The 16,447-nt window shown below is 44.0% G+C and overlaps 2 protein-coding genes across 2 annotated transcripts in view; one reads left to right on the top strand and one right to left on the bottom strand.

The window, feature by feature from the left end:
- Positions 1 to 35: 35 nt before the first annotated feature.
- Positions 36 to 5,588, bottom strand: gpkow (G patch domain and KOW motifs). The gene is made up of 11 exons (XM_079741238.1): positions 4,902 to 5,588; positions 4,467 to 4,639; positions 4,228 to 4,367; positions 3,022 to 3,128; positions 2,530 to 2,734; positions 1,852 to 1,984; positions 1,195 to 1,372; positions 761 to 881; positions 532 to 601; positions 359 to 444; positions 36 to 250 (listed from the first exon to the last, which is right to left on the bottom strand). The coding sequence occupies exons 1-11, from the start codon at positions 5,081 to 5,083 to the stop codon at positions 122 to 124; spliced, it is 1,524 nt and encodes a 507-aa protein (XP_079597364.1). The 5' UTR covers positions 5,084 to 5,588; the 3' UTR covers positions 36 to 121.
- A 90-nt stretch (positions 5,589 to 5,678) lies between these two features.
- The window catches only part of magixb (MAGI family member, X-linked b), a 40,187-nt gene continuing 29,418 nt past the window's right edge, over positions 5,679 to 16,447 (top strand). The window contains exons 1-2 of the mRNA XM_079742377.1: positions 5,679 to 6,421; positions 15,090 to 15,379. Coding sequence (XP_079598503.1) covers positions 6,339 to 6,421; positions 15,090 to 15,379 — 373 coding nt within the window. The 5' untranslated portion in view covers positions 5,679 to 6,338. The remainder of the gene's footprint in view (positions 6,422 to 15,089; positions 15,380 to 16,447) is intronic.

The raw sequence follows: 16,447 nt of genomic DNA, 5'->3' as shown, positions 1-16,447 counted from the left end.
TATAAAAGTAAAATAGTTTAAGACAATATCACCAGATCCATAATTTTACAACATAAAATTAGACTTATTAGTTGATGGGCTTGGAGAAGTGTAAACACTGATCAGAGAAGGAGGCGAGGACTCAGTGGTCCACAGCCCCTATATAGTGACAGATGGTGTCATAGTCCAGATTGAAGACCTCCTCCTCATATCGATTGAGCTGGACCAAAGCTTTGCTGCGGTCCCTATCGCGCTGCAGAATGCGACCAACCTTAAAAACGACAAAAGGAATATTCAGACATTTGCTCTTGTCTCATCTACAAGTCTGACAAAGCTTAATTTTAACCAATCATGAAAGTGATTCATGTCATCCACTCACCTGGCCTCGATGTTGACCGAGAACCACCATGACTGCTTCAGAGTCATTCTTCGGCACAATGGTCTCCAACATGGACTGTTTCACATCTACAATGGAATAGTGACTGGGTGTTCGTTAACAGGCTCAGGCATTCAGATTACGTAGATTCACTTAAAGAGTCAAGTTTAACAAACCTTCCAACAGTCTTCCTTCGTCAGTTCGACAAATACAGGTAGTCGGTGTCACAACATCCTCCACACGCATCTAATAAAACAACCCCATGTATAGGAGTTTAATACATTGTTGACTAGAAGATCTGATCAATATTATGAGAACACTGCAGGTGCAACAAAATATGAATGAGGAAAGGTCAACCAGGGAAGGGTAGTTTGATTAAGAGAGGCCATAGTGCTCTGTGGGTACCTTTGAGTTGTAGTACCGGCCCCCTTTGAATGCTTTGTCTATAAAGCGCACTTTGAGGTCTCGCTGGAGCCAACATGGGACAGCTGGCAATTTCCGTGGCTCCTTTACTGCAGGCTTTTCTCTGAGGGGCCAAAGCATCAATGGGGTTCATTCAGTTACTCTTAGTAATGGAATACATGTGGTACCTTATTGTAATGCCAAGTCAATGGAGTATGCAATACGTCAATTTGTTATAATTTATTTACGCATTAATTTATCAAGGCATGTAAAACAAACTGTATTGTACTGCCTCAAACAAGAGAAACACGTGTTTGCTTGTGATTATAAAATAAATGTATTATTGCTGAATTTAAAGAACAAGGATTGCAAGCACATTTTGTAAGTTATAGTGACTAGCTGAAAAGCATCATGGATCCATCTTCATGTTCAGTCACCTCTCAGGACTTGAACCTCTGTGTTTCCTTTTCCTCTCGTCTTTTCCTCTGTCCCGGTCTCTCTCTGAAGATTTGTGTTTGCTACCCTCGTCAACATTCCTCCTCCTTTCATCCTCTTTTCTCTTGCTCTCCTTCTCCTTCTCTTTCTCCTTCTCCTTGTGGGCTTTACCCAGACGGCCTAGAGGGAAATTAAAAGTTTTCAGTTTCTAGCAAAGATAATGAAGAATAAAGCAAGTCGTGCCTGTCATAAGCAAATTAGGTATGCCAGATTAGATTCAGCTTTATTGCAGAGAACAATACACCAAAATGTAGTAAGATTCCACCCAGATAGTGCAAGGTAGTTTGAAGTTCAGGTAAGGCTAGGAATATAATACCAACACACACATATTCAAATGACAGTCACATTATACCGTCGTATGAACTGTTTGCAAGACCGTACCAAGTTAACAGAACTAATTTAAACTAATCTTCTGGAGTGTTTCAAAATTCCAAATACTCACAACTAATGGTGACGTTTTCTATTATAAGATAAGATATCTTATGATAAGATATCTTATTATAATATACCTGAAATAATTCCTTCCTTATGAGTGTTGCTTAAATTAAATTCAGTAAATCGTGTCACATAATATCTAATATGTGTCACTCAATACTCACTGAGATCCTTGCTGTTTCTTTCGTATTCTTTGCGGTCCACCAGTTTAATTCCGTATTGACTGATTGTGACGGTCTGCCCGCCGATGGCCAGCTTGACCACCACACGAGCGTTGTCAGGATCCACCCCTTCTATCTGCAAAGCATGTTCAAACAATACATTAGTAGCATGAAGGTCAAAGAATAAATAATAATAATAATAGATCGTTTTTTATAGCGCTTTTCTAAATACTCAAAGAGCTACCAGGCACCGGTCTGCTTCAGAAAAACTGAGCTAGTCATCAAATTGATGTACTTCCGCAGTAAAGTAAACATACAGCCTGAGTAGTAAATGTGTTTACAGCTGCAATCAGACCCTGCGATGCATGCGTACCAACAGCTGTGACTCCGTTGGACAAGAAAAAGGCGGGTTGGTATTGTCTCTTGGGAAATCCAATATTGTATATGGCCTCCCTTTATGAAGGGGTTGACGGTCAACCTGGTGCGTTCCAAGCACTTAACAGGATTGCTTCATCTTTGTTTTGAGGAGGCCAACCTCCTTTTAAGTGAATCATTTAAATTGTGCCCTCTCCATTTCTGTCACCACACCAAATGCCTGACTGTAAAGTGCTGACACTACACAACATACCGGTTCAAGAAAAGTGGCAATACAATTTTTATAATAGATAATATTGGCAGTACCTTCCCGTAGAGCTCTTTGTGTGCCCCGGACTCCACCAACACACAGCCCCCAGGCCCAAGGACCAAGTCCTCCTCCTTCCCTGGCTCGTCTCCTGGCTTGGGGGTGCGTCGACGCCCCTTGGGCTCCAGGTCCCTTATCGCCGAACGATCAGCTCCAAGGCCTAACCCTTTTGGTCGAAGCTGGTGCTCAATAGGTTTCACGTTTCTGCATGGAATTACGGGGGAGAGGTGTATTCAATCAATAAACAGGGGGCTTGAGGAAGGCAGTCTGAGTAATGAATGCATAACTAACATCCCTGTTGTGCCAAGAAATGATGCAGGAGAGATTAAACATATTTTAATTTCACTTGAAAATGTGTACAGTTGAAAGTGCAGACAAAGAAGTTTTTTTTTTAATGTATGGAGTACTGGCCTATGGTTTTCCATACGTGTATGGCTTTGTGTAACAGCAACAATCAAACATTTCGGAAGATGGATAGGAATAGTACTAACTGTTTAAACGTGCGCCCGATTCCTTCATCTTGGTTCCATCCCATTCCCTTCAACATAGCCAAACCATAGGCTTCAACAGGAACGCTTTCATAATCTGCGTCTGTGGACTGACAATACAAGATCAATAATGTTCTGCATGATTCACCACACAAATCCACAACTAGAGCTGCACAACTAAGTCTTTTGCCCGAATAAGATGCAAATGTAATTTCCACTTCTGCTCCATAAAACATTTCTGTTTGTGTTGTGTGCCGAGTGACAGCAAAAGAAACAGCTGATGCTGGTCTTTCCTGACCCCTTGGCTCCAGTCAGCCAGCCTCTGCAAGAGCTGACTAAGAGTCACCAGGCAGACGTGGCAGCCTGCACCCCGACTGTTGCGCTTGTTCAACTCCCCACTCTACTGCGGAGAACAGTTCTGCGGGAGGGATGCACTAAATGAGCCCAGGGCACCCGACCCCATTGCACCACTGTCAAACTGCCAAGTGCCCTGTCTGTTATGAGTGACAGGAGTAAGTAGGAGACAGTAGGACTCAGGAGGTCTTAAAAAACACTGAGATAAATGCCTGGAGAAACACCGGTATCCAAGCATTCATTTATAAGTTATCTTCGTACAATGTGTCAACTAAAGAGAGAATGGCAGTTGTTCTTGTTAGAAAACATTAGCATTGAAAGTCAGAATTTTCATATGATTAAATAAATAGATGGAACAAGTCGGTGGGTCTATCTGCCATGTCTGCAAACACTTTTTCCACCAACTCTCTGAAATGTCTTAAACCATTGTTGGTTTCTAATTATAGTTATGATCACTTGAACTAAAAATAGTTGCCACAAGCTAGAATAGACTGACAACTAAGGTTGCTGCTTTGAATCCCCAAATAAACCCTCCCCTTTTGAACCATAACAAAATGTTTGTATGCCTAGTAACGAGCAAGCCTTAATTTTTCAGTAATATTAAAAGAATTTGAAGTTGGAGGTACAGAAAGTGTATTTTGTTTACTTTTATGTTTTTGCTATAGAATGCATGAGAACCATATGAATGAATGAAAATTTATTCAAAGACCAAGTGGGGTAAGCACAAATAGCTGATAGCAACTTATAGAGAATGCGGGGTTTGTAGCCATACAATTATAAAGTATTCAAAAAGCAGACCAGGATTCCCATATTAGCGAAGATGTCTTACTCACAATTCTCACTGCATATACTTACAGATTCAGGTCGCAGATCAACTTTGACTTTGTCGCCATCCTCAAAACCTTGTGGGACCTGGTTTTGCATCAGCAGAGGGATGGAGAGGTTAAGGTCGGGCTGATGTCCATTCTGCCACTTCTCTTGCTGCCTCTGAGAGTCTAAAATAACGACATAAAAAAAATGTAATAGCATGGTTTCTTTTACCTTTACCTACTTTGATATACCAAGTAGCCCCTACTTGTCTCTCCTCCACAAACCTTCAATAAGCTCTTTGACAGCCTGAGATTCAACAGAGCCATCTTCAAGTGGGACATGGTGTGGCTTGGCTTCATTTTTGTCGTCTCTGTTTGCTTTGTCCACTCGGTCACACCAGCGGTTCTTTTGGATGAGGGGGATGATGATCTCCTTCGGCTTATTAACTGGCTTTGTACTGAAAACACAGACAACGCAGTCATTTAAAAATGAGAAACAACCAAGAAACGACGTTGACACTCTTTCGATTTACCCACACTGACGTTTCAAAGCATTAGCGTCTTTATATGTATGAATTATAGTTGTGTAAGACGATCATTATGAAAGTAATATTCATTACACTTGCTGGTTGACAGAGAGATCACAGTATAATAATGCACAAGATAAATCTCAAGATGCATTTGTCACGCAGTTAGCTAGCGCTAGCCTGTGTTGCGCACCTTAGCAGTTCTTTTCCATCGATTCCGGTCAAGTAATCCGTCTCCTCTTTCGTAATTGCATTGTCGTTAGTCGGTTTGAATTTGTTAACCGTTTTCGAAAATCCAAAAGAAAAAGCTGATTTTTTCTCCCCTTCAGAATCCCCAGACATCGGTAGATTGGTAGCATCTCCGTGCGACTCCATGGTTGTTTAGGGACCGACAGGGCAGATGTAGGCGAAATGTATTGTGGTAGTTGTAGTTTTCCATGTCAATAGTTTCATAGCTTCTTAGTCAATTAACACTACAACTCCCATTGCATTGCGTGATCCTATCCCATCCCAGCAGAACCACTGACTTTATACTAGATCAGTATAAGAGCTTTGATATAGAGATAATAACACACAACTATTTTAGTTGTCTTCATTTAATCATATACAAGGAACTAGATAGTCGAATGAACATTGAGCCCATCTACACCAAGTTCATATGAATATATTAAGTTTTGCAGGCAGAAATATGTGCTATAATAACATAAGACGTGTTTTTTTGTATAACAAATATTAAGTATGTTGCGTAGATTACGACGAGTATCGTAATTTCCACGGAAGTGGTGGTAGGTTATAGGCCTACATGTTTAAGTCTACCTGTTCTAAAATTTCCGCCGTGCAAAAGCGATGCTCAGGTAAACTACAAAATAGGGGCGGTACTTTTAACTCTTCATTCCCTCCCCTACATGCATCAAAACTTCCCATTAGCCGATCATTAGCCATAATAATGTTGCTTTGTTACTAAAGTGCTTTAGGGGACGAGATCACAGTCCTTCCATACATTCTGGACGGCATAGCCAGCCCTGATTCCTTATCTACAACAAACTGACCATCACGTCATTGTGTCTGCAGTAGTTCTCTAACTGGTTAAATCCTTATTTTTTTACCGACAAAATCATTTGCGTGATCAATTAGTCTTCATTACATATTGACACATGTTCCGGGTGTCTGCTAAATGAACTGCAACATTTGCTTAAAAGAAGAAAGTGGGATATCTTGTCGAGGAGAAGGGCAGACATGCAGGTGAGCAATTGTAACATGCAATAGCACAGTGTCATTCTAACTCAATTTGCACTAGGTGTTAACAAAAAACGAACACCAAAACATGCACTGCACTTCTGACGTGTGCCTACGGATATTCACTTTGTTGTATTGCTTACTGCGATGCGTCCGCCTGCGATTTATAGAGCTAACGCTGTCAGATCTGTACGACCGTTTTTTTTTTCTCCCCTCTTCCAGACCACCACGGCTCTGGTGCTCAGAGCATCCTTCACTAGTGTCCACGTTATCCCACTAGCGGGCACATCGCGCCTGACTTTCTCCGTGCTGGAAATATCAGTCTCAATGATTACAGCTTCGTTTGTTCATATAATCACTTGCATTTACTCGTCCTGTCATTCCACCCGGGTCAATGTATATAGACGCGTTTAAACGGATCCTCTTCGAAAGGCTGAATTGCTTGAAAAGAATGTGTGTATGTCAACGACAAGGCAGGTCAGTATTTTGCCTTTATACAAGACATTTGAGAATGTGTTGTTTTGTGTAACCTTGGCGAGTGACATGGGATAGAGAGAGAGACGGGGGAGAATGTGGGTTTGTGATGATGGTTGGTCACACGTATAGGGGTGCATTCACGCATAGGAGTGTACTTATTTTTTTTATTTCAACTTTTATGCCTCAGCCCTTTTCGGCTGCTATGACGGTTAGTGATAAATTAAGCTTATTTTGAAAATTGTAAAGATACATTTGAGGTTCTTTATTGTGCTTTTAAGATATTTTGAAATTATAGCACCGGAATCTCTACGCTATTGCATATCTACGTTGATATTTTATGTAAACAAATGCACATGCATTGCACTCGTTTAGTAGTATTGAAGAAATTATGTTGCGTAAATTTAAGTGACTTGCAAAAATGCCATTGTAATTTGCAGGTGTGTGTGTGTGTGTCTGTGTGTGTGTCTGTGTGTTTGTGTGTGTGTGTGTGTTTGCTTGGGTGCATGTACGTGTGTGTGGGAGGGTGGGTGGGTGCGTGTGTGTGGTGTGGACAGGAGGAAGTGAAGCTGCTGTGTTGGTGCACGCACACGTGTGGCCGTCTTGCACATTCTGTGTGGTTCAGAGCTGATATCTGTGTGTGTGTGTGTGTGTGTGTGTGTGTGTGTGTGTGTGTATGTGTGTGTGCCCAGCACTGTTATTGTTGGGTGTGTCCCTATTTTGACGTGATTGACGTGCGACCCTGAACCCGTACACAGCAGACCGCTGTGTGGTTTGGGAGCGTGTCAAGGTTATGGACTCTTATTATAAATCATTAATTAAGTGATGGCGAAGGAGAGACACGTGGCATGTGTGGAGAGAGACATCTGCCTGTTTGTTACTGTCCACAAAATAATATACCCACACACACACACACACACACATACACACACACACTGCTGCACCGTCTGACCACGGGGCTGGGTATAATTGGTGTGCCCAGTACTCACTCTGGACTGTGATTATAAACTAAGCCTTTTGGGTCTCATTCTCTCCATTTGTCCTCTTTTGATCCCGCTCCTCAACCTAAATTTGAACCAGCTGTGAGTGGAAATGCGCGTCCGCGTATTAACATTAATCCACTTTATCTCCTAATGAGCGGCAAAGATGAAGCCGGCCACGCTTTTTTTTCTACTCTCGTGGCATTAACGCGCGCCATGCCGGAGCTGTTGATTGTCTGATTATGCACCTCTTGTGTCCTTCACGTTCATGAATATTCATGCTGCCGTTTTAAGGTGTGGTTTGAACACAGAAGGAGGCTGGCTGAGAGTGTAAAGGGGTGGGCACAGGGCTTGGGGGGGGGGATGGTGGTGGTGGTGGTGGTGCCGCCGCCGCTGGTGAGGGGTGGTGGTGAGGGGCGGTGGTGAGGGGTGGTGGTGAGGGGTGGTGGTGAGGAGGGCGGGGCGGGGGTCTGTGGTGGTGGAGGGGTATCAGCAGTTTGCCCTTGACGAGTCAGAGATGTGGAGGAATGGTTCTTCTCCCCATCTGTGGACCGAACCTTTGCACCCAGCCGCCATCATTTCCGTTGTCTCTGCCACTACTCTACTCCACTTGTTCTCTCTCTCTCATGCTTCCTCTGTCTCTCTTTCTTGCTCCCTCTCTTGCTCCCTTTCTCTCACACGCTGTCTCTCTACGTCTCTCCCTCCCTCTCCCTCCCTCTCCCTCTCCCTCTCCCTCTCCCTCTCCCTCTCTCTCCCTCTCCCTCTCCCTCTCTCTCTCTGTCTCTCTCTCTGCCCATACTGGACCCGATGCCACTTCGACCAACTGGGGTGTGATGATGATATCCTGCGCATCCTTCAATCCAATTCGTCCAAGGCTGCGTTCGGCAGTTAGACTGAAGCATCCAGGGGAAAATCGACAACAAATCAATAATCCTGTGTGAACTAACAACCTCTAGGTGACATCTTTTTCTGACGTGTCAGGGAGGCCTTGAAAGTGTGTGTGGCGTCCCAGAGTCAGATCTGAGCGGGACGACCGGGATCAATATCAGGTGTTGAGACAGGCTTTGTGAGGGAGCCAGGGTCACCTTCAACCATTCCCCCTGAATCAGCAGTATCTCTCACTTACACCACCTCCAGCACGCACGCACAATCATGCACCTGTGCACGTACTTGTACACACCAACACACATATGCTCTCTCTCACACACACACACACACACAGACACACACACAAACACATGCAGTTGCTTGCATACACACACTCACACACACAGACACACATACACACAAGCTTGTGCAAGCATGCACATACATATATGCATGCGTACACACATGCAGGCATTCATGTACACAACCACGTACACCCTCTCAAACAACCATGTATTGCACAGGTTATGGTACTGTGACCTTGCAAAAAATACTTTCATACTATTGTGAGCCAATATACAACCTCTACTTCTTCATGAATAATAGATTTCTCAACGATACCTTCACCCCTAAAACCCCCTCCCTTGGTTTGGCTTCTCCCTATATCTCAGTCCTTTCTTTGATGACCAGTCTGATGGGCTTTCTGTTCAGTCATCTGATTAGCGTGCCCTCCTTTCCTGTGTTTCCCCGTGTCATCCTCCCATATCTAACATCTTTGTTAAGAAGCTCAACGTGTCGCCTCTCTGTTGAATTAAAGCACGACCGCGTGTTACACAAGAGCTCCTCTCTGAGCTCAGCCAGGGCTGTAATGCCTCCTGACACACCAGGTGAGAGAGAGAGAGAGAGAGAGAGAGAGAGAGAGAGAGAGACGACCTGTTGGGTGGGTCCTCCTCATAAGAACTGAGGTATATGATGAGAAGCGAGGGCTGAACCACGTAACACACCACATGTTAGAGCACGGCCACACGTGAGGTTAAAGCCCGCTGCTCTGCTCATGTGTACTGTTATGTACAACATGTACTTCCACCGCTGTTCTGTACTGTAGAAGAAGAGTGAATATTCAGCTGGCTAGCCTTCGTTAATCTTCCACCATATTTTACGCGCCCACTTAATGTCATGTTGGGTATGCAAATATGTTCAGAACCACAGCGACAAATAAAAAAACAAGAAATGGCAGTACAATTTATTAATGCTGTGTAGTGTGCATGCAATATGCATTTGTGTGCAGCTATGTCATGTCTTTTGGTGTGTTGCGCGAACCTGATTGTGTTTGTGTGTTATTTTATGAAAGAGAAAGTGATTGTGTGTGTCTGTGTGAGTGTGTTTTCATTCCATAAGCATTTCTTCTTTTATTTTTAAATCGGTGACTGCTCTCTGTTTACATTGAGCACACTTGTGCCCTAGATATGCAAGTGACCCTCCCCATGAGCGTCCAACTGCTTTTTGTAAATATTAAACGGCTAAGGTCAGGGGGAAAGATGCTGATTACGATGGTACTCTGAGAATGCTTATTTGCATCTGTTGTCTCTCTCTCTCTCTCTCAAAAAAAAGTGTATTGGATTAGTTACAATGAATTTCAGTCACTGTAAATTAAGATGCTTAACTTGGCTGCACTCCAACACAAACCACAGAAGGGCAGTGGAATATTATCCAAAGTTTTCCCCCAAGGCACGTTAAAGTTAAGAGAGGAGCTTGATGCTGCTCTTCAACCAGTTGGCTGTGGGGTTTAATGTACTTTGACACTTCAAGATACGGATACCCTAACACTAGCGACCAGTGACCCTTAGAAGTGTACACTGATATAATTTTATCTTATTACAGAATATAAACTATGGATTCACAGGTTTAATGTGATGAGTTTCATGCATTTAAATAGCTTTCCTTTGTATATGTCCCACACTACCAATATCGCTCACAGTGGATAACTAAGATCCTTATTAGTTTCATGTAAGATATTAATTTAGTGCCATTGTTTGAGGGCAGACAGAACAGCAGGTTTTTATCCATGCCAGTCACACACTGGCTGACAAAACAAGTGCATCAATATCCACTGAATTTCACTTTTGAAAATGGCACACTCTGTGTCCTGAATCTAAAGTGCGTGTGCACAAAATAAGAAACGCCCGTCTATCCAATAATGTCATGCTGAATTAATTGCTAATTTTAATTATGATATGCCAATTAATTAGAGAAAAGAGACTGTAGACATGTACATCTGTTTTTGTAGGAGAGGGGTTGTGTGTGTGTGTGTGTGCGTGCGTGTGTGCGTGCGTGCGTGCGTGCGTGCGTGCGTGCGTGCGTGCGTGCGTGCGTGCGTGCGAGCGAGAGAGAGTGTGTGTTTGTAATTGCTGGACTAAAGGGCCCAGGAGTAATCTAAAATTCTATTACATCACATCTGCGCATATATTGCATAATTTTTTATATTGATTGGTTTTTCTATGAAATGGCAGTTGATTATGAAAGACTCCTTATTATATCATATAAATGGAAAGAGCTTTCCATTGTGTTTAATACAAAACACAGCTTTTCTTTCTGCATAGAAGTTGGGATTAAGTTTGCTGTGGTCATAGTTGATCATGTCAGCTTTAGATCAGAGTTACATTAGATGTGGACGAATCCAGATTGACATCAGGAACCCCAAGAGAATAACTAGACTTGACAGTCAGCTGATTTCATCACAAAAGCTTCTCCCAGATTCGGGGAGCCGGCTCTGAGTGTATTGTGAATGGATTAAAGGAATATGGGGATCGCAGAATCCAATTGTGTTATGGTGCCCATGTTATTATATTTTGAATGGAAAAGTTCAGCTCAGCCCATGCAGCTCCTCATCGTCCTGAGTCCAGATGGACCTCCTAAACCTCACTTCTCCTCCTTCTTCCAACCCTGTAGGAGCCTCCATCCTCTTCAATTAACTTTCATATTTATTTCTGCGTTTGGCCTACGCTCAAGGATGCTCTACTAGCCAATGTCACGCACTATTCCCTGGTGGAGCTTGACTCTCTCGTCTGGCTGCAGCGCCTGCGTGTGCAACTTACAGAGTATGCATCTTACTTACGGGGAAGCATCTGGGCCATTAAGGTGGCCAGCATTCGGGGTTAGCTGCAGATGTCATTTGTAGTATCGTGAAGGTATTTATTTGTTCACCTCAAATTATTTGCTTGGAAGGCCTCTTGTCAGTTACAAAACGGGTTAGCACACCATTTTGTTTACTTTTGTTCATTCATTGTATTAGTATAATGCTTAGAAATCGTGTCATCATTTATTAGTTTATTTTCATATCAGGATTAGTTCTTGGCTTATTTATAAATGAATAGTGATACACAGAGATCAAGGAATGTACTTTATATCGAAATATACAGCATGTCTTGGAGAGTGTGAGTAAATGAAGAAAACAGTAATTAATCTATGTACAGCTATATATATAGCAAAGCTTTAAGTATAGCCACCGGACCCATAGCTATTGCCCTTCACATAATGCTATGGTTTGAAGTTACACTTTTAAGCCTGAATCACAAGGGGAAGAACCAGGGCAGGCCGCTGGAGAGAAGGAAGTCTGTGAAACAGGATATGTATCGGTCAGCTCTTCCCTGGACGAAAGGTCAATGTTTCAGTAGTGTCTTCTTCATTATATAGGGTCGGATATCCTTGAATCAGTGTATTGTGATCTTCTGACAGATGCAATTCATTTCTGCTCAGTGTGGTTGTTTCCCCTTTACATTTGAAACTGGAGCTTTGGTCAGGGTCATCATCTCAGCCTGATGTGGATTTCATCCAAGCCTGGTCCGAGTGATGTTTACAGATGTGCAGCCAGAGGTGTTCATTCTAACTCTAGCTGGCGTGCTGAACACTGATTCGACTCTCGTTGTTTTTCCCATGCCAAGGAGAAGCTTTGTATCAGCAACCCCAAGTGGATGCACGAGACACTGCTTCAAATCCATGTTGAATATAAGTCGGTCCACATCAAAAGCCGCTGGAACGCTGTCAAATGTCTGCACACGTGATGCATGCTAATGCTGATGCCGCCCCTTAATGCTACGGTGTGGGCCGCCAAGTTCAGAGCACGGAGCAGAAAAACAGCGTTGCCCAGCACGCCAGCCCTCGACCAGTCCATCCAGTTACGCCACATCCGCTGCAAACGTTTCCCACCAACCAGCTGAAGCCCCTCCTCTATCTACGGTGACACATGAATACGGTTTATGATGATAACAGCGAGCCCTTTTTCCCACTGATCACACAGAGCCACCCGGGTGGCGCATGGCGCTGGTGTTGTGAATACAGTGCACGGGGGGGGTTTGTTGACTCAACAACAGAGGAGGGATGGGGGAGTGGTGGTGGTGGTGGTGGAGGACAGGAGGGTCCAGCCGGTGTGACAGGCTGTGGCTCATTAAACCCCCCCATCGCACACAGGAGGTCAGCAACACAAACTGCCACACATTGTTACAAACTTCTCTGTTGAAAACGCAACCGGACGGGAAGCGATAACACACAACACGGACAATGCAAATGTGAACTGAACTTAAGAGGTCACGTAAATACCATCGCAGGTCACCGGTTTATATATTTTTAGCATTTTAACCATCTGGTCAAAATGCCAGGAAGATTGAAAATCTTTGGGTAAATCCTGTCAGAGATCAAGGCCTGGTGGAAATATTGTTTGGATTAAAGGAGAGCATGAATATAAGTGCTTTGTTTGTTTGTTTTCTGCCATTTGGTTTGGTGTTGTTGGTGTTGTTTGTGTGTGTGAGGTCAGCTGGCTTTTGGTAGCAGGTCGACTATGTTGGGGCAGAAGGCTTCACAGTCGGAGCAGAGAGAACTGGGACTCCGCACAGTCAGGTAGAGATAAAGGGATAAGCGTAATCTCAGGTTGGAACATACTGGTGTTGGAAGGTACTTCAATGTTTCATAGCTCTAGTTTCCTCCGGTTAAATGTAGGGTTGAAAGGCTTTGAAAAATCTTTGTGACACGAGACTCGTTAAACACACTTGAGAGAATACAGACAATTACTGTTTTTCCTTCTGTGTTTTTCCTTCTGGTTTGTTTTTCTAGTGTTGTGTTTTTGAGCATTGTGTGTTGAGACAACGGGCTGCGCCGCTCGCACACTCTGACTCACGTCGCCTGCCCTTGATTCCTGCAAGGTTAAACGCATGACTCCATCGCTAACCTCAGGCAATGTGGCGCCTCTATATCTGACCCAGACCCTTCCTCCCACCCTCCTGTCTCCCTATGTTTTCATTGCCTTATGCTCTCTCTCTTTGTCTCTCTCTCTCTCTCTTTGTCTCTATCTCTCTCTCGCTCTCGCTCTCTCTTTTTCTCGCTCTTACTCACTCTCTCTCTCTCTCTCTCACTCTCTCGCTCTCACTCTCTCTTTGTCTCTCTCTCTTTCTTGCTCTCTCCCTCCCCCTCTCTCTCTCTTGCTCTCTCCGTCCCTCTCTCATCCCCCCCCCTCTTTGTCCCTTTCTCATTATTGCTTCCTCTATCGCTCTCGGAAGCCAAAAATACCCAATCACACACAATCTATCAATACTCAAGATTTTTTTTTTGTACAATACGTCGTGTAACTTTTTGGCCGACTCTTGCACATTAATCATTATAAAGGCGTACTCCTGGATCATGTTGGCTCCTTTCCTGGCTGAGGCAGCAGCGAGGAGCCCTCTCTTGGCCTGTAGTACTACAGGGTTGTTGTAGACAGGGGATCTCTGTCAGCTCAAGCCTGTCTCCTGGTCAGTCAGCTAGAAAGGATTAGGTGTATCCGGTCATCCTGGGACCATTCGTACTGCTTTTATTAGACCCTCGCTGCAAAAATACCCATTGGGTTCCCTTTCAGCTGCTTGATATGCCTGGCTCTGTCAACCCTCCCTCCTAGCCTCCTTAGTGCCTTCCTTACTGTCATACCTCCTTCCTTCCTTTCATACTTCCTTTTCATCCTTCCATGGGTGTTCATTTCCTTACACCAATCTTCCTTATCTCTTCCTTCCCTCTTTCCTCTTTTACATCCTTCCTTTCTGTCATTCTTTCCTTCTTTATCTCTTTCTCCCTTTCCTCATACCCTCCTTAAATGTTTGCTTCCTTCTTTTCTTTGCAGCTTCTTTCTGTCCTTCCTTCCTTCCTTCTCATGAGTCTTCACAATGGCGTCCTTGGCCTGAGTCATCCTAGTGACCACGACCACAACTGGAGGAATATGCAAATGCTAACGTTTAGCAGGCATCCTCAATCAATGACACTGATTATTGGACTATTCATGCATTTTAAGCAGGAGGAGAACGAGCACCAATTCCATACATTTAATATAAGACAGCCGTGGAACTCAGCAGGTTAAAAGTTCCTGTTCATTTGTTACCCTGCTGTTGTGACACCTTCCTGTCCCGGCGTGTATGATGTCGCTCTCGGTAATGATTCAGCTGCCTTGTTAGTACCATCCTCTCCTGTGCGATTGAAGATACGTCTCAATGCGTCGCCGTGGGTTTATATGAATACGTTACATCAGTCTTCACTAGGGCAAGCTAAATTAACCTGAGGGGATGTATGTGTGTGTGTGTGTGTGATAATTTAAGCAGAACAGGGTATATCAACCAGCCTTGCTGTAATTAACTGTTGTTATTTAAAGACCTGAATCTGTTGTTTTTAATTTTTGGAGGATATTAATGTAAAATATTGAACACGGGACACATTTGTGTCCTTAATGTAATGAGAAATTCGCTATTGATGATTTTTGTTGTGATATGCTAACTTATTTTACCGTATAAATCTTCTCCCCTGCCCTGCAGCTCGTTTGCCATGTCTAAGACGGCCGTGAGGAAGCTGCACTGGCACTCAAAGTTGAAGGACAGCTTTGTGCCCCTGGTGGGGTCTTCGGCCGACCTGGGCATGGCCATTGGTGGAGGAGCCGACTACGCAGAGTTCCCATTCGTCACCTCGGCTCCGGGGGGCGGGCTCACGGTGGGCGATGTGATCCTGGAGATCGGAGGCACCCCGGTGCTGGGGATGACGCTGGGAGACGTGCGGGGGGTCCTCAGCTCCTGTCCCCACCCCGTACGCATCAAGACGGTGTCGCCCGGTAGGTGGGGTCCATAATGTACGCCCTCCTCTGACTCCCTCTGTGCGGTCTGCAATATAAACACACAACTAAGAAGAACGACAAGAGTGTAAACCACACTGTCTGGGGAGAGCTTTTTCAGAAATGGGCAATTCAATAAAAAGTGACAAAGATAAATGAAAATGGTGGAAGGTGTTTCACCCTTCTATGGACCCCTTTAATAGCAGGGTAAAGTAAGTTCCTGTTGCTCAGATTTGAACCTTAGGTAGTTTTTATTTATGAGTGTGGCAGAACCTGCATGGTGACTGTATATTCACTTGACTAGTTGGGTCTATACTGCTGCACTGCCATACCTAAATCTAATGGACCCACAATTTATGTCATGCGCTACATCAGTGTTTTTTCTACTTTTGAAACGGGTCCATTGGGCAGGGGAGATCCTTTTAGTGTTATTATCTTCGAAAAAAATACTAAATGTAATGTTTAACGTGTTACTAATAATAGTAATAATAATAATATACAGTTTCCAACCGATTCCCTTGCGTTCATCCCGACCACTGTGCTATTGTGGCCTAGTTTGGGTCTTTTACTGTTCACTGACAGCACATGAATCAGATGCGACCCTGGAGCGCCCATGCTCATGCACACTGCAATGATTTCTCTATTTTAAGCCAGCCTGATGTTTGCATCGCGTCACAGAGATGGAGCGTTGAGATTGCTGATTAACAATAAGTCCTATCGCTCAACAGTCCCCCAAAAACACAGAGTCACTGGAACGCAGCTCAACGGGAAGGAGGGTCACTATGGGTGACGGTTAAGGTCGAATCTGATCTCTTTTGCATCAGGTTTAGGGTCAATATCAGGGTTACATAACAAAACACTAACCCTAGGGTTGCATAACCTGACCCTTACCCTAACAATCCATCGGTCCCAATCTCACTGAGTATACTGTTAGCGTTCGCCATCTTTTGTGTCATACCTAATTCCTCCCGCACCCAATCAAGTAACCCCAGAATCTCTCTCTCACTACGCCATGTGTTCTGATCCGCTCCTGCCCCCCGGTCTCAGGGCATCAAGGCGCTCTGCCAA

The sequence above is a fragment of the Pollachius pollachius genome, assembly GCF_949987615.1.
Source record: "Pollachius pollachius genome assembly, chromosome: 8".
In the NCBI taxonomy this organism is placed as follows: domain Eukaryota; kingdom Metazoa; phylum Chordata; class Actinopteri; order Gadiformes; family Gadidae; genus Pollachius; species Pollachius pollachius.
This window is presented reverse-complemented; position numbering and strand designations above follow the sequence as displayed.